Below are 18,389 nucleotides of genomic sequence, written 5' to 3' on the forward strand. Positions count from 1 at the left end.
GCTCAAACCAAGGTTGTCCTCTCAGCTCTTGCCACCATTTCTAACATTCCAGGATCACATTCCCTTTTAGTAGCTTGTGGCATTTCTCTCTAATGCTAGATTACTGACTTAATGATCTGTCAAACAATCATACCTGAATTTAAAACTCAAAACAATGGCAGTTATAATAGTTCCAAGAGATTTCAATTCAAATAGCAAGTTTCCCTAATCACAGTTTTAAGTTCAAAGTTACAGAATTGATTTTGTTTTTAATATGCTCAATAGTCAGCAACCAAAGATTTGGAATGTAGAATTATGAAAATTATAAATTGTATTAAAAAACCCACAAATATTATGAAACTGTTTCTAGTAAAACATGTTCAGTTATTATTAACAATGTTCAAAGTGACATAAAACATGAAACTACTATTTCTAGAAATCCTTTAAACAATGGCAACATCTTTAAGGTGACTTCAGTACAACCAATTAAATTAGCCTTATCATAATAACAAAGTTTACCAGGCCTGACATACATACATACAAGAAATTTCACTTAACATCTTTCACATGTTTTTCCTTTCTTCTTCTTGAATTTTACACTATCCTAGTGTAAAACTGAATCATTAGAAATCATTTCTATGTAACAAACTTGTAGATTTACAATACATTCCTTGTTTGAGAATTATAAAACCCATACAAGCTCTTTTCCTAGAGCTGATCATCCTGCTCACAAGATAGTTTCAAGAAATCTGAAAACTTACAAATTAAGGAAGTGTACAGAAACCCCAGAGAAAGAGCTGAGCTTGTAGCTCCTACCTGCTCACCCCAGCTATCCTTGTGGTCTATGCTCCTTGACACTTTGTGAAAAGGGGAAGGCTACTTCATATCCTCAGATCCTAAGGTGAATTGCTCTAAAAAGCAAAAACAATCCACTAAGGTTTTCATCTCATCCCTTCCTTTCCACACAGTGATTCCCAGCTTTAGTCTAAATCGGTATGACAACAACTCCAAAAAACTTAGTTAACAATCCTACAATTTTCATAAGGGATATCCAAATTGTTTTAGCTGGAATTTCTTGACTTACAAGCAGAGATGCAAATATTCAGTTCCCTAAATGGTGAGTACAAAACATTTATACTAGTTTTAAAGATTTTAGTTGTTCAGTTCATACTCTAATTCAGGTTATTGGATGACAGGCCAAATATCAATACTACAATCTCAGAAAGAACCCAATACTTATCAATTAATATTTACGGAGTCTCATAGGTGCAACTAGTAGGTTTTACTTTTCCCAAGTTATTTTAATACAGGGAGTTCCTAGAGGAGAGCTTGGCATTCTCCCTTCTGTTCCCTCAAATGAATTTCCCTTTTGATTTTGGGAAGAAACAAGACAATTCTTAAAATTCAGATAGAACATAATTTATCACAAAAATGAGTAGGAGTAACACATATTCATTTAAAATATTATTTTAAAATTGACCAATATTTAATTTTAGTTTGTGAGATTCCCTAAATACTAGCTAGATGTTGCAATCAATCCTGATTACTTTTTGGTTGTTTCCTGATTCACACAGACCTTTTTTCTTTCTGTGAGTCAGAAAGGGGCTAAGTGCCAGTGAAAGTGCAAGCCTTCTGTACACAGCAATAAAAAGATTGTATGATGATCAACTATGATAGACTTGGTTCATCTCAGCAATTCAGTGATCCAAGGCAATCCCAATAAACATCCAGAGAAAGAAATATGGAGATGGGATGTGGATCATTGCATATTATTTTCACTTTTTTTTCTTTCTCTGCCCTTTTGTTCTGATTTTTCTTTCCCACCATGATTTATGTGAAAATACATAAAAAATGAATTTAAATGTATAATCTAAAATAAAAAATTTAAATCTAAGTGCAGATCTTCACCTTTCATTCAGTCTTCATCTTCTGGATGTTTATCTGGATCCAAAGTTTACTGGGATTGCCTTGGATCACTGAACCACTGAGAAGAACCAAGTCTTTCATAGTTGGTCATTACAACATTCTTACTGTTTTTGTGTACAATGTCTTCTTGGTTCTGCTTGTTTTGCTCAGCATCAGCTCATGTAAATCTTTCCAGGTCTTTCTATAATCAGTTTGTTCATTATTTTTATAGAACAATAATATTCTTTCAAATACTTTCATATGCCATAACTTATTCAGTCATTCCTCCCTCTGTCTATTTAACCAATCAACACAAAATAGCTGTTAAAAAGGGATATTTGCTGACAAGACATCACTAGAACAGAAGTCCAAGAAATATTTCCTCCAAAACCAGGAGCAAATGCCTCTCTCAACTACATGGGTTCCTAGGGAGAGGGGACTCATTTCTGAATGGAAATGCATGGAGTCACTCTCTGGCTTACAGGACACTGGACATTGTAAACTTCCTTGCTAAATTCAGCTGTCTGCAAGCTCTAGTATGGATACCAATTCCTGGATATTTCAAGATTTCACAAAGCCAGGTAATGAAGGAAAGGAGATCCAAACAGGAAGAAGACCCTTCCCAGACAGACACCTACCTAGGAGACCATGTTCTCACTGGCCACTCCTCCCCTTCCAGGAGGACTCCAGAAGTTCATCCTCCTCACTAGAGCAGAGCCAGGGAAGAAAGAATAAGAGTGTGCGTCACTGAAGTCCACCCACCCAGTCTTGATTCAGTGGTCAATTAAAAAGGCTCCTTTTCACTACCCAATGAGAGAACAGGAAATGGTCTGAATACATGCATCTGCTCTGAAATAGAGAGCAGGGCCCATCATGGCACATGCTCGGAAACAGAACCAGCAAGTATTCATGCCGGGGGCCGCATCAGGAGAGCACACTGTGCATCCTCTTAAGACCTGAGCTTTTATGGGCTAACTCCTCATTAGAAAATAAGCACTTACTAAGCACCAACTATGTGCCAGTCAATAAGCATTTATTAAGTGCCGAGCTATGCTAAGTATTGGATACAAATACAAACAAAAGATGGTCCCTTCTCTTGAGCAGCTGACAACCAAATGAGGGAGATATCAAGTAATGTACAGGATAAATAGCAAAACATTAACGTAAGTAGACTCTAGAATTAAGAGGGATCAGGAAAAGCTCCCAGTAGAAGGTGAGATTTTAGTTGGGACTAGAAGGAAGCCAGAAAATCCAAGAAGTGGAGATGAGGAGGGAGAATATTCCAGACTTGAAGGACAGCTAGTGAAAATACCCAGAGTTGAGAAATGGAGACGGTTGTTGATACCTCTCAAGAGGTAGTTGTGGTATAAAAACAAAAGGTATTTGCAAAACATTAAAAAAATGAAAAGGAAAGCAAATGATGCTCCTTGGACAGAGCCGGTTTAGGGCAATTAGCACAAAGCTCAGAACACAGGACCTTTGAGAACAATTTGCACAAGGCTCAGAATACAGAGGATGAACACTGGATGGGGGGAGTCTACATTTTTGATCACCAGAAACAATTCTATTCGTCCCATACCAAAGCACCAAATCCCTGTCTGGTTTCTTCCCTGATCCCATCCCATGTTCTTCCTACCTGGGACTGCCTGAGAAGACCCTGCCATACCCCAGACCCTACTATATCTGCTTAATTTCTCCCTGAGCATCAACATCATGATTGGTGACATCTGTCAGACAGAATGGATATCCAGTGTCCTCCATGGTGTTGCAGACAAGAGCATTGACTTTGGAAGTAAAGAACCTGGATCTGAACATCCATCCTGCTACTTGGACAAATTATTCCAACTCTCGGAGTCTCAGTTTGCTCATCAGTTACGTGAGGAGGTTGGACTAGATGGCCTCTTTCAGCTCTAGACCTGAGATCCCATCAATGCTTACTAACTGTAGGACCTCAGGAAAGTCTGATAGAACTCCTGTGCCTCAGTTTACTCATTTGTAAAAGGAGGGAGTTGGACTGGAGCTCTCGATTTATGAACCTGTGGAGGGCTCACCAGGGAACAGAGGGCAGGCTCTCAGAGGGTGGGAGAAGAGGAGAAGGGGGGACAGTGAGGAGGTCAATTCCTTGCTTTGGAGGCCGTCTTCATGGCAGAACCTGGTCCCATGGTGAGAAGGCTAGCCTGTGTCCAGGATGCTCTAGCTTGAGACAAGGTCCAAAACCTTTGGTCCATCAGTGGTCAGAGAGGAGGCTGTGAGCTAGAGAGAAACACACTGGTGCAGACCAAGGAACGATCTTGCTTTGGGAGACAGAGCAGAGCTCTAGGTCCCACCCACACAGCCCTGGAACTCTTGGATTCAAAGCCAGCAGTGCAACGGATGGTCCAGTGGGGGGGAGGGGTTTTCCCATAGTTCCATGGGTGAGGGAAGGAGGAGACAAGATTTTTATTTTGACACCGTGTTCCATCCAAGGTTAGGGTGCAGTGGTGGGATTCCCCCCAATGTAAGGGCAGAAAAAACTCATTCGGGGAGGACCTTCAGAGAGCCCTGGGCAGCTGTTGTCATAGGGACATCACACAATCAGACCCTGCCTTGGGATCACAGGCAGAGGAGGGGGTCATAGGGGATCCTGGGGGTCCTCTGCAGGCAGCTTGCCGAGATTTGGGGATGTCACCCAGAGGACCGGGGACCCAGCATCCTTAGCGGCTTCTCTCGGGTCATGTCTGTGGCTGTGGATCCAGCTGCACTCCCATCGGGAGAGTCAAGGGGCCACGGATGAGGAGGAGAGAGAGTTTCCACCCAGGGTCCCCAGATGGAAAGTTCAGAGTTTGGACTCAGTCCCTCCTATGCCAAGTTGGGAGTGTTCTTGCTGTTGGCGGAGGCCCTGCTTCCCTGCGTGTGCTGCACCCAGAAATCAGTGTATTTCTCTTTCTATGAAATCATCATCCCCAGGAGGCTGAGGGGCTGGAGGAGGGGAGACCCAGCAGACGAGATGCACTACTCGTTCTCCATGAGGAGGAGATGGCACGTCATCCGCCTGAAGCGCAAAAAGGGGCTCTTTGTCCAGAATTTCCCCGTTTATACCTACTCCGATGGGATCCCAAGGCTGGACGCGCCTTTTATCCGCAACGACTGCTATTACGATGGGTACCTGGTAGGGGACCAGGGCTCCTTTGCATCCATCAGCACCTGCTCAGGGCTCAAGGGGATTCTGATCATCCAGACCATGGCCTTCGGCATCCTGCCAGTCAACGCCTCCAGAAAGTTTGAGCATGTCGTGTACCGCCTGTCCAAGGTAGCGCGGGATACCTGCGGGGTCAAGGAGAGAGAAAGTCCGGAGTTCTGGGCAAGCATGAAAGGCCTGGGCCCAATGGGGCCCGCCTCCCCCAGCTTCCTCTTCGCCTGGGCCCACCCCAAGTACCTGGAGCTCTTTCTGGTGGTGGACAATGCCCGCTTCCAGATGTGGGACAGGAACGTGACCACCACCATCCAGACCCTCATGGATGCCCTGGCTCTAGTCAACCAGCACATGAAGCAGGTGAGTCTGGAGGTAGTGCTGGCCGGAGTGGAGATCTGGTCCGAGAGGGACCTGGTCCGGATCTCCTGGGACCTCCAGGAGACGCTCGACAGCTTTAATCGGTGGCGAGCTTTGCAGCTGCCCCAAAGGGCGAGACACAACGCTGCTCACCTGGTCACCGGGCAGGATCTGGGGAGCCACCAGGGCCAGGCTTTTGTGGGGAGCGTCTGCAGCCCCGGCAATGCCACGGGGGTGGAAGCTTTCCCCCATGAAGATGTGCCCCGCTTTGCGGCCCTTCTGGCCCACGAGCTGGGCCACAATCTGGGCCTGAAGCATGACCACCCTGGCTGCCAGTGCCCTAACCCGCCACCCTGTTTCATGCACAAGTCCGTGCCCTTGGAGGGGGGCTTCAGCAACTGCAGCCTGTGGAGCTTCCAAGAGATGCTGAACCGGGGCTGGGGGACATGCCTGGACCGCAAGCCCAAGCCAATGAGCCCCTTCGGGAGGAGCTACTGTGGGAACAAGGTCGTGGAGGAAGGGGAGGAGTGCGACTGCGGCGATGGCCCAGGGTGCCCCTGCTGCTTGCCCTCCTGCCACCTGAAGAAGGGCTCCGACTGCGCCTCCGGGCCCTGCTGCAGCAAGTGCAGGCTGGCCAAAGCCACCACGCCCTGCCGGCCCAGCGCCGATGAGTGTGACCTCCCCGAGTACTGCGACGGCACATCCCCACACTGCCGGCCCGACAGCTACAAGCAGGATGGCACCCCCTGCCGGGACGAGGGCCGCTGCTACCGGGGCCGCTGCCGGAGCCTGCAGGGCCAGTGTCAGGAGCTGTTTGGGGCAGACTCCCAGGCGGCCCCCGCGTCCTGCTATCGCATGAACACCCTGGGGGACCGATTCGGGAACTGCGGCAGCGAGTGGCAAGGGCCAGTCCGGGTATTTACCAAGTGCCACCCAGAGGACGCCCTGTGCGGGAGCCTATACTGTAAGGACGTCCAGAGGCTGCCCAGCATCAGAAGCCACGAGACTCTGGTCCAGTTCCTGGAGGGAGGCACATGGTGCTGGGGGGCAGACCTTCCCAGAGCCCTGGACACCCCCAACGGCGGCCTGGTCAAGGACGGCACGTCATGCGGCCCCCACAAGATCTGCATCAACCAGTCCTGCCTGGACATCGAGGCCGTGCTGCCCTCCGACTGTAGCCCGCTCCGATGTCGCCACAGGGGGGTCTGCAACAACCTGCAGAACTGCCACTGCCACTCTGGCTACCGCCCGCCCACCTGCGAGCTGCAGGGCCCCGGCGGCAGCCTGGACAGCGGGCCCTCCCCTAGGGCTGGGGTCCTGCACCAGAAGCTGGCCGTCCTGCTCTGGTCTCTGATGGCTGCCGTCTTGCTGCTCATGCCCTTTGTCTTGGCGGGGATTTGCTTTTGGTGGAAGATGAAGGGGACACAGGGCAAAGAGCTGGCGATTCAGGCTGGCCCAGTGGGCAGAGAGGGTGCATAGGCCCGAGCCCCTGGCTCAGTTCTGTAACAGTCTGGCAAGAGCAAGGTCCCCAGCCTCCTCCCCAGGGACCAGGCTTGCCAGGAAATCGCTGGACCACCCAATTTCTTTTTTAATTAAAAATAAATGAATGTCACTTCCACAGCAGTCCTATTCAGACCTCACGGGGTGCATACGGGACTGGCAGAGAGTTTTCAGTTCTCCTCAAGCATTTAGCGAGCAAGGCTGGTGCTGAGGCAGGAAGTTAAGCTCTTTAGTGTAAACCCTCTGGGGTTTTCTTGGCAGAGATAGTTTGCATTTCCCTCTCCTGCTCCTTTTTTAGATGAGGAAACTGAGGCAGGCTGGCTGACACAGCTTGAAACTGTCTGAGGCCAGATGGGAGCTCCAGGTTGGGCACCTAGCGGCAGCGGGAATCAGGAAAACTTGAATTCAAATCCAGCTTCACCCAGTCCCTGGCTATGGGACCCCGAGCAAATAGCACTTCACCTCTGTCAAGCCAGAAGTACTTATGAAGCACTGACTGTGCGCTCAGCACAGTGCTAAGCTCTTTCTACAGTATGAGTACTCAAATCCCATCTATGATACTACTGGTGCAAGTCACTTCAACTGTGCCTACCTCAGTTTCCTCATCTGTAAGGTGAGGGGATTGAAGCAGATGACCCTTTCATCTCCAGATCAGGGTCTGTGGGTAGATTTGGGGGGAGGAGGAGATATGGGAAAACAAATAACATCTGTATCTTATTAACCTCCAACTGAAAGCTGACATTGACCTTAGTTATTTAAAAACCCAGTTCTGAGAAGGAGTCCCTGTGTGTACAATCCCAGAGTCTGATTATGTCTGTGTCTGTGTCTGTATCTATCTATATGCATGTGTATACAATCCCAGAGTCTGATATGTCTGTGTCTATGTCTGTATTTATGTCTATATCTATGTATCTATCTATGCATGTGTGTAGAATCCATGTCTGATATGTCTGTGTCTGTGTCTATGTCTATATCTATCTATCTATATGCATGTGTATAGAATCTGTGTCTGATATGTCTGTGTCTATGTCTGTGTCTGTGTCTATGTCTGTGTCTGTATCTATCTATATCATGTGTATAGAATCGATGTCTGATATGTCTGTGTCTGTGTCTATGTCTATATCTATCTATCTATATGCATGTGTATAGAATCCAAGTCTGATATGTCTGTGTCTGTGTTTATGTCTGTATCTATCTATGCATGTGTGTAGAATCTGTGTCTGATATGTCTGTGTCTGTGTCTATGTCTGTATCTATCTATATGCATGTGTATAGAATCTGTCTGATATGTCTATGTCTATGTCTGTGTCTGTATCTCTCTATATCATGTGTATAGAATCAATGTCTGATATGTCTGTGTCTGTGTCTATGTCTATATCTATCTATCTATATGCATGTGTATAGAATCCGTGTCTGATATGTCTGTGTCTATGTCTGTATCTATCTATGCATGTGTGTAGAATCCGTGTCTGATATGTCTGTGTCTATGTCTGTATCTATCTATGCATGTGTGTAGAATCCGTGTCTGATATGTCTGTGTCTATGTCTGTGTCTGTGTCTATGTCTATGTCTATATCTATCTATCTATAGGCATGTATATAGAATCCAAGTCTGATATGTCTGTGTCTTTGTCTGTGTTTATGTCTACATCTATGTATCTATCTATGCATGTGTGTAGAATCCGTGTCTGATATGTCTGTGTCTATATCTATCTATATGCATGTGTGTACAATCCCAGAGTCTGATATGTCTGTGTTTGTGTCTATGTCTGTGTGTATACATATATATGCACAGACATGGCACACACATGCACACATATGCATGTAAACATATACATGTACACACATCCATGCACACGGACATACATATATTTAACTTTTTTCTAATGCCCTGCTCAGACAGTGTGGAGTAAGGGGTGGATGGCACTGCCCAGGACTCTTAAGAACCACTTCTGAACTTTCCCAATCTTCTCCCAAAGACCTATTGATACGGAGACTTTTCAACCTCTATTAATTCCCCTGTCAGGGGATCCCAGGTGCCTTCATAAGCGCCTAACTCAGGAGTTCCCACACTCCTCTGCCAATTGTCCAGCTCACTCTCCCACTAACTGCAAGGCTGTGGGGCGATCTGCCCCAGCCCCAGTTTGTCTTTTGAGCCAAAGTGACCCTGCAGCTGGAGAGACCGCACTCAAGTCCCTGGGAAGCTCAGGAGAAGGTGGGCAAGACAATCACAGCACCTGATGGATCCCAGAAGACTTAACCTCATCTTTTTCTTGCTCCCTCACCCCATCCCAAGATTCAGAGGCTCTTAAGAGTCCAATCTTTTCATCTGAAGCCCTAAAAAAGTAAAGTGTCTCCTTAGATAGCATATGCTTAGTGTCAGACTTGGAGATAGAGAGACCTGACACTAGCTCAGACTCTTCCTAGCTGTATGATCCTGGACAAGTCACTTCACTCTGTTTGTCTCAGTTTCCTCATCTGTAAAATGAGCTGGAGAAGGAAACAGCCAACCACTTCACTTTGCCAAGAAAAGCCCAATTGGGATCACAAAGAGTCAGGCACTACAGAGATATCTGAATAACAATAAAATGAGGGTCTTGGACTAGATGTTTCTGGAAGTCCCTTACAACTCTAGATCACCAGTCCTATAATTCTGTGATACAAAACCGACTTGCCCAGAAATGAGGGCCAGTTATTGATACTTTGGAGCTCCTGATCACTTGAGTCTAGCTTGCCTTCAAACTCCTGTCCCACCAGCATGTGGTGACTTTGAGAGACTCAGAGTAGAGCGAATAAGAAAGCGGAAAGACGAGTGTTTGAAAGCCCTTTCATTCCATGAAAATCAGATCAATCTTGACTTTACTTTTTTTTTTTTTCAGAGCTTCCCAACACCCCCCAATACCCCACCCGCAAGACAAGGAAACTCAGTCCTTTGTTGTGGTTACTCTCCGACAAGGTGTTGGAGGAAGTAATGTTTATTCCTCCCCATATCCAAGGGAACAGAGTTGTACATCTAACAATGATATGTATAAATAATTCTCTGGGGCTTTATTGTTTCCTAAAGAGAGTTCCCCAACTCGGAGCCTCCCTGAGGTAATAATACCATCCTAAGAGTGTGAAGGTGGACTCATCTCCCTGAACAGAGATTTTCACAACTAGAAAGGAATGGGACTGATCAAAGGAGAAATAGAATGATACGGTGACCCAAGTCAATGCTCTCCAGACTCCAATAACCTTCAGAGGCCTGAAACTCTGGGGGGAGTGGGAGAGGAGGAGAACAACGGGGATAAACAAGAGTTCCAAGCGGCTCCCGGCAGCTGCATCCCACAGCCCTTCTCCCCATCACTGCCTGGGACAGTCCTGCACACTGTCCTTGTCTTGCTGGCTCCGCTCAAGTTTCAGAGAACAGTAGAGGCAGCATTTGCTGAAGTGGGTCTAGATGCTAGGGCAGCCAGACTTCCCGTGTAAAACCTTTTCTGGGAGCGAAGCAGGGGGGTCTGGGTGTCCACGTCCCTCCGGGTCTCCCTCCTCAGTCTGTGGAATCTGTGTTGTGTCCAGCCGTAGACCACACAGTTGAGCAGCCCCTGAGATGCTGCTGTCAGAGCCTGGAGGAACCAGAGAGCTAATGATGTCCACTTTGCAGCCCCCCATAAAGACCCCCCCCCAGCCCAAGGAACGGGGCCATCCCTTTCTCAGCCACCCATCAGTCTTTGCCTTTTCAAAGGATATTTCTACTTCTTAGAACCATAACTAGGATGTTTTGGGGCACAGAGGTAAGAGTAGAGGCTCAGGGAACAATCAGCAAGGAGAGAAAGATAGCTTGCCTTGGGACACCTCAAGATTTCTATGTTGCTGCAAAGCTGCTCATTGCTGAAAAGACAGGGGGAGATGAGCCAAGGGATGGAGATACAGCTTCCCACGAGAAAGTTACTGCAGTTGATACCCTCTAAATGTCAGCACCCAGAGATCATACCTTAGTTGCCTTACCCTCATTACAGGTCTTATGTTTGCTCAGGTTCCCTCATTGATTCTAGCATCAGTCCCCTGTCCTAACATGCAGTGGACACAGCCTGTGGCCATCTCGGTGCCACCAGGACACTAGTCAGAGGCAGGAGACCTCTTTCTGGCAGCCACATCCCATCCCGGGCTTCAGAAATTTAAAGAGTAGGCTTCCGTAGGCTTTGCCTATTTCCTCAATGACTTCTTGGCTCTCTCTGTACCAACCTGAGTTTTCACAGGGATAATTATTTCCCAGGCTGTACATAAAATCAAAAAGACAGTGCAAGAGGGCCAGCTGAGCAGCCCAGAAGAACTGGATTCAGGTCCCACTCCTGACATATCCCTGGATAAGAAATCACCTCCTTCTTTCTCAGTTCCCTCTTCTATAAAATGACAAAGTTGGACTAGAACATCCCTAAGGTCCCTTCCATTCTCAAGTTCCCGGAATCTATGATCTATGATTTTTCTTAGGTCAGCCTAATCTTTCGGTCAGATCACTACCCGCAAACAAACCACCACCTTCAAGCTTCCCAGAAGTTCAATTCTTCCCAAATATTCTCCTTTCTCCCCCACAAAGAAATAGATTACTTTCTACCTGAGTTTCAAGAGAGTACAGCTTAGAGCTTTTGTTTTCATTATGTATACCCCACCCCTCCATTTGCATTTTTTAAAACTTTTGGTCCAGACTTGGGGCAGCTAGATGGCCCAATGATAGAGTACCAGTCCTTTAGTCAGGAGGACTTTAATCTCAGACACTTAATACAGGATAGCTGTATGACTCTGGGTAAGTCACTTAACCCCAATTGCCTCCTCACTAAAAAAATTTTTTAGTCCATATTTGTAGCTTATTAGTATTTTTAAATTCTTCTTTTGTAATTTCATTGATATTTAAATTTTTTCTTTTGTTGTCCAGACTCGTGATTCCATTGATAGTTTTTCATTTTTCTAGACTTATTATTTCGTTGATATTTTTAAATTTTTCTTTTGGGGTCCAGATCTGTAATTCCATTTTTTTTTTGGACTCCCCTTTTGGGATCCAAGTTTGCGATTTAGAAATTCGAGGTGTAAACGTCTTTGCCTTGATGCAAATAAGCTGCTTATAGTTTTAGAAAGTTGCCTAAATCACTGAGAAGCTAAATGACCTGCCAGAAGTCTGGTTAGAATATGTCAGGGGCAAGATCTGAATCCAGGACCTCCTGACTCCAAGGCTGGGCCTCCTTTTACTCCATCGTGCTGCTAGCAAGGCATCCCATTTGAAGCCACCTGGAGCCCTGCACTCTTGGATGTCTCTGAGCATTCTGGGACAATAGTCTCCTCACTGATTCCTGCTTCCGTGTAGTCGGTGGGAAATGTTGAATTATATGGGCTGAGGGAGGTAGGAGGCCAGAGGTCGGATGAAGGAGGGGCAGAGGTCAAAGGCAAGGAATGGGTTACCTGGAGAATGTAGAGGGCCATGTGCAGCTGGGTGCTCTCTGGCCTGGTCAACTTTATGATCACCAAGATGACGGCTGTGAATGCAGAGGGCGAGCTTAGAGAGATCTAGCATCATGGCTTTAAGAATTTGGAGGCTATTAGGGCCTCCAAATAATGAATGGAAATCCCCCCCAAATAAAATAAAAACACAAATAAATTTGGGTTTAATGTGGGGAAAACTTCCTAAGAGTGAGAACCATCCCAAATGAGGCAGCTGCCTGAGAAAGGGGAGGGAAGAGCATCTGGTCTGCACCCCAAGACTTCAAACAAAGACAATGGCCATTGGTTGGAGGCTGGAGATGGGAACCTGGCTCAGGGAGACACTGGACAAAATGGCCACCTAGGGTCCTTTCCATTCTGACTTGGGAAAAATTTCCACGGCCTTCCTTGTGCCCCAGAGCACAAAACTCTGGCCAGGATTGCTGGAAATGAAACTCAAGAGTTTGGTGGACATGCAGCCTCAAGTCTGAAGGGACAGATAATTTCTGGGTCTCATCCCTCCATTTCTGATGGATTTTATTGGTGTTTAGGCGTTAATGGTGGACAGATCTGCTGGAAGAAGACGCTATTCTCTCAATCTAAGTTTACCAACCAAAAGCTGGGTGATTCCTTATTGGGTTGGAGGTTTACGATTAGAGACCTAAAACTAAAGAATCAACCTCAATTTCCTCATATGTAAAATGAGCTGAAGAAGGAAATGGTAAACCAGTCCAGTATCTCTGCTAAGAAAAACCCCAAAAGAGATCACAAGTGCTGGATGGAACTAGAGAACAACAGGCTTTGGTAGTTTGACAGGCTGGTTCTCCCGACCCTTTTCTGGGCTGGAACTCCTCTTTCCCTGGGATTCCTAACCCTCTGCTGCTCACCTGGACCCCAGCAACAAAAGAAGGCAGCTGGATAGAAACACACTCGCTGCTCGACCACACGGATCACAGCCCACTGCTCGTCTCCCAGGAAGCCAGTGGATTTCACGAACTTCTTATATAGTATCTGAGCCCGGATGAGTAGGATCTGGAGGAGGAACAGGAGGTAAATGGAGGCAATGTGGAGGGTCCAATATGGAGGATATATATATATGATTGTGTCATAACGAAAGAGAAGATAGTTTTAGAGACACTAGGAAGATTTGTATGAACAACAGATGCAGTGTGAAGGGAGCAGAACCAAGAGGACAATTTATACAACAACTCACCTTAAAACAATCAACTTTGAGACTTAAGAACTCTGATCAATATGATGCCCAACCACAAATCTGAAAATTTGATCTATATCTTGTCAATCATATACTTGTGGCCATGACCAATGTGGGAATTTGTTTCGCTTGATTATGAATCTTTGTTACAAGGGATTTACACTCAGGAGAAGGAGAGAAACTAGATTTTTGTTCATTTAAAATTTAACTGAAAATAACCTGGTTCCTCAAGGCAAACTCCAATGAGTAGGAACTCTGGAATCAAATACAATTTCTACTGTTTGACATTTAAAACTCTTCATCACTGGCCTCTAACCTACCTTTCCAGCCTTTCCTCCATCAGTAAATCAATAAGCGTTTATTAAGCACCTACTTTGCATTGCGTAATGGAGATTCAAGGTACCTACATTCAAGGAAATGTACATCGTGTACATTTATATCAATATATACAATGATATACATGAAAATTTATTCAAATTTTGGGAGAGCTCAAGCCACTGGGAGGCTCAAGTCAGGCAATATGTAGAAGGTGGATCTTGAACTGAGCAACTTGGGAGAAACTAGAAATTTAAAGAAGGATTTCAGCTATGGGGTGTGGTCAGCGGAAAAGTAGAAAGGTCACATGGCTGATTTTCTTAGATGAGAAGGGAAGGAATGAGATTGAAAGGGAACTTGGGCCAGGTTGTAAAGGGCTTTAAAGGCCCAACAGTAGTTTATATGTGTATTTTTGAGGTCATAGGAAGCCACTGGAGCTTGTATGGTGAGATTAATGACTTGATCGGATCTGCATTTTGGGAAGACCACTTTAGCAACTACTTGGAGTATGGACTAGAGTGGACAAAGGCCTGAGATGGGAAGAACAATCAGGAGGCTGTTGCAGTCATCCAGGTGAGAGGTGAGGAAAAGCTCAAAAAGTGAGAGGAGAGAAGGGGGCACAGAGGAGAGATGCGATGACAGAGCAATAAGTCGACAACAAAGTGGATCTGTGGGGTGAAGGAGGGAAACTCAGCTGATTGGAAGGAAGACGAGACCTTGACAGAAATAGCAAAGTTAGGAAGAGGACAGAGTTGGACAGCAAAGATGATGAGCTCTGTTTTGGACATGGTGAGTTTAAGAAGTTCAATAGACAGTTGATGATGGAGGATTGTAATTCAGAGAAGACACATGTAGCTTGGTGATTTTAGTCATGTCTCCTTTATCTCATTTGGATTTTTTCTTGGCAGAGATATAGGGGTGGTTTGCAGTTTCCTTCTCTGGGCTCATTTTACTGTTGAGGAAACTGAGGCAAATAGAGTGAAGTGAATTGTTCAGGATCACACAGTATCTGAAACCATAATTTGAACTCAAGAAGATGAAACTTTCTGACTCCAGACTGGAAATTCTATGTACTGGGCCACCAGTTCCCCAAAAGAAATTCTAGGATTGATAAATAAATTTATATATAATTTATAGCTGCATATGTATATATGTGAGAGGGAGAAGGGGAGAGAGAGAAAGAAAGAGGGAGGAAAGGAAAGAGAGAAGAAGAAGAAAGAGAGAAACAGAGACAGAGAGAAAGATATATACCTATATAATATATAGATACACACAGAGACAGAGACTGAGACAGAGAGACACAGAGAATGATATATACATATATAATATATAAATATGCAGAAAGACAGAGACAGAAACAGAAAGAGGTATAGATATATATAATATATATTATGTACATAACATATAAATATAGAAAGAGTGAGAAAAAGAGAGAGAAACAAAAACATAGAGAGAGAGACAGAAAGAAAGAGAGAGAGAAAGGGAGGGAGAGAGAAAGAAAGAATTAAGCCTGTGGGAACTAATGAGGTCATCAAGGGACATAGCATAGAGAGAAAAGAAAATAGGTCCCAGAATGGAGCTTTGTGGTATAGCATAACTGGGGGCTTGATATGAAGGAAAACCATCATCATGAATGAATCATTAAAGAAGACTTGAGGAAATGGGGACATACAAGAAAAAATGGTCAAGAAAGCCAGAAGAGAGCGTCCTTGAGAAGAGAGGGTGATCGGTATTGTCAAATGTTGCAGAGAGATCAAGAAGACTGAAGAGGGAGAAAGAGCCATTAAAATTAGCTAACAGGTCACTGTGATTTCAGAGAGAAGTTCACTCAGTTGAATAATAAAGTTGGAAACCAGAATAAAGTCTTAGAAGAGAGGAAGAAGACAAGAAATGAGAATTCTGGGAGTTTGGTTTCAAAAGAGAGGGAGAACATGGAATGAGAATGTGGGGGGTTGGTTGGATCTTGAGAAGTTAGGGGGTTTTTAAGGATAGGGTAGACAGGAGAGTATTTGCCGTCAGCTGGGAAGGAATCCAAAGAGAGACTGAAGGTTGGAGAGGGTGTGATGGTTATGGGGATGGTGAAGGACATGGGAAGGGTGAGATTAGGGAATATGTAGAAGGGTTGTCCTGGGAGAGGAGAAGGGGCCCCTCTTCATCAGACCCTGGAGTAGAGGAAGAAAGAATGGTGGATGATGCCAATGGGTTTTGAAATGTGTAAAGGGGGGCAGCTAGGTGGCACAGTGGATAGAGCACCAGCCCTGATATCAGGAGGACCTGAATTCAAATCTGGTTTCAAACACTTCCTAGCTGTGTGATCCTGGGTAAGTCACTTAACCCCAATTGCCTCAGCAAAAGAAAAAGAAAAAAGAAAAAAGAAATGTGCAAAGAGTAAAAGAGCAAATTTCATCACAGCCATCCTCAATTTGTCTAATAAATGATGAATTGAGGTAGCAAGTATAAAAAGCTGGATTTGAATCTAGGTCTTCCCAAATACCAGTCCGGGGCTCTATCCACAATGTCATTTTGCTTCATGATACCAAGGAACCTTCCAACTCTGAGAGGAGGATGTGGAGTATTTAGGGAAGGATCTTTATTATATAAATTATCCCAGATCCCACACCCAGTCCTGGCCCTCTGGACCACTGGCCTCCCAAAGCAAGCTAGCAGTGTACCACAATAGTGAGGAGACTGAGCAGGAAGCTGGTCAGGAAGGAGATGAGCCCGTAAAAGTAGAGAGTCCTGCAGACGGAAGTGCTGGCGGAGGGCAGGAGTTCAGCCATGGCCGGGGGCGGCGAGTGCATCAGCAGACACCTGGGAGGGATGAAGGAAGGGGAGTCAGGGGGCACCTCTCAGGAGGTGTAGATGGCTAAGGGAGAGCAATGAGACCCCTTGGAATGTCCAGGGTGCTTTGCGGTCCCTGGTCACTGCCGATCCCACTGCCCACTCACACACACACTCACACTCGCATACAAACATGCAAACACTTGTACACATATGTACCACATATACATACACACAAATATGTGCCTCGGTCCTGATAGCATAATGACAGCATCCATCTCACAGGGCTGTTAGGAGAGTTAAAGGAGGCAGTGTCTACAAAATTTAAATCCCTATGTGCACATTGGCTAGTCTTGTTTTTAATCAGTGATAGGCGACGGGAACTGGGCCTGCGGTTTCACTGATGCGGACGTAGCCCCATCTCCAGGCAAGCTTTGTGGTCTCCTGAAGGATGCTTCATTTTCAGGGAAATATGACTTCTGGTGCATTGGGAGATGAGAGACAGAGAGACAGAGACAGAGAAACAAAAAGAGAGAGACAGAGAAATAGAATTAAACAGAAAGAGATAGAGTAAGAAAGAGAAAAACAGAGACAGAGAAATAGAATCAAACAGAAGAGAGTAAGAAAGAAAGAGAAAAACAGAGACAGAGACTGAAAAATAGAATCAAACAGAGATAGAGTAAGAAGGAAAGAAAAACAGACAGAGACAGAGAAATAGAATCAAACAGAAAGAGAGTAAGAAATAGAAAAACAGAGAGAGAGAGAGACAGAGACAGACAGAAACAGAAAGACAGACAGAGACAGAAAGACAGATACACACACAGAGCCAGAGAGACAGACAGAAAGAAAGAGGGAAGGGAGGGAGAGTAGAGAAAGAGAAGAAAGAGAAAGAAAGAAAAAGAGAGAAACAGAGAAAGAAAGAGGGAAGGAGAGGAGAGAAAAAGAGAGAGAGAGAAAGAAACAAAGAAAGAAAGAGGAAGGGAGGGAGAGGAGAGAAAGAGACACAGAAAGAGAAAAGAGGGGGAAGGAAGGAGAAAGGAAGCAGGGAGAGAGACAGAGGAGGGGAGGGAGGGAGACAGAGAGACAGGGACAGAGAGAGAAGAGGAGAGGATGTAAAGAGACAGACAGAGAGGGGAAAAGTAAAGAGACAGAGTGGGGGGAGGGGAGGAGGGAGACAGAGAGACAGAGACAGAAAGAGAAGAAGAGAGGATATAAAGAGAGACAGAGACAGAGAGATGAAATTAATAGGAGGTCAATTTAACTAGAACAGAAAGTGAATGAATAGGGAATTAATATGAAATAAGACTGGAAAGAGAAGTGAGGAAGAGAATGGTTCTGACTGAAGAAGATAAAACGAGAAAGAGCAGAATAAAAAGCTGAGCTTTACGTACCTATGACTCTGGCTGAAGTTATGGAAACATTCATTGCTGTTTCCCAGGCAGAATACAGGGACCACCAACAGCAGAGGGATTAGGCTGGAAAGAGAACACACGCCATTAGGAACGTAGCGTTTTGTGAACTTTCCTTCCCTCCAGACTACCTTCTCTCCCCATAACACTCACACACACACACACACACACACTCACACACTCACATACACACTCTCACTCACACATTCACACACACACTAACATCTCTTTTCTCTCACTACCATAATTGTCCAAGAACTTTGTTTATTTTGTCCTCCTGCTTCTGCTCCCTCTGAATCCCTCTAAGT

The 18,389-nt window shown here is 45.3% G+C and overlaps 2 protein-coding genes across 3 annotated transcripts in view; one reads left to right on the forward strand and one right to left on the reverse strand.

Annotated features, from left to right (window-relative positions):
• Positions 1–4,023: 4,023 nt before the first annotated feature.
• On the forward strand, positions 4,024–7,019 carry LOC100931641 (disintegrin and metalloproteinase domain-containing protein 1a-like). The gene has a single exon (XM_003761147.3). It carries the CDS (start codon positions 4,691–4,693, stop codon positions 6,890–6,892), a length of 2,202 nt encoding a protein of 733 aa, XP_003761195.2. The 5' UTR covers positions 4,024–4,690; the 3' UTR covers positions 6,893–7,019.
• Positions 7,020–9,754: 2,735 nt separating this feature from the next.
• The window catches only part of TMEM116 (transmembrane protein 116), a 69,970-nt gene continuing 61,335 nt past the window's right edge, over positions 9,755–18,389 (reverse strand). For both annotated transcript variants that reach the window (XM_003761138.4, XM_031948607.1), the window contains exons 7-11: positions 18,064–18,147; positions 16,564–16,702; positions 13,251–13,395; positions 12,346–12,419; positions 9,755–10,517 (exon numbers count right to left, since the gene is read on the reverse strand). In XM_003761138.4, coding sequence (XP_003761186.1) covers positions 10,311–10,517; positions 12,346–12,419; positions 13,251–13,395; positions 16,564–16,702; positions 18,064–18,147 — 649 coding nt within the window. In that variant the 3' untranslated portion in view covers positions 9,755–10,310. The remainder of the gene's footprint in view (positions 10,518–12,345; positions 12,420–13,250; positions 13,396–16,563; positions 16,703–18,063; positions 18,148–18,389) is intronic.

Source organism: Sarcophilus harrisii, chromosome 1 (genome assembly GCF_902635505.1).
Source record: "Sarcophilus harrisii chromosome 1, mSarHar1.11, whole genome shotgun sequence".
NCBI lineage: Eukaryota > Metazoa > Chordata > Mammalia > Dasyuromorphia > Dasyuridae > Sarcophilus > Sarcophilus harrisii.

Bases quoted from the DNA above. Each gene is read 5' to 3' on its own strand.
- LOC100931641 (XM_003761147.3), top strand. From the start codon at position 4,691: ATGGAAAGTTCAGAGTTTGGACTCAGTCCCTCCTATGCCAAGTTGGGA.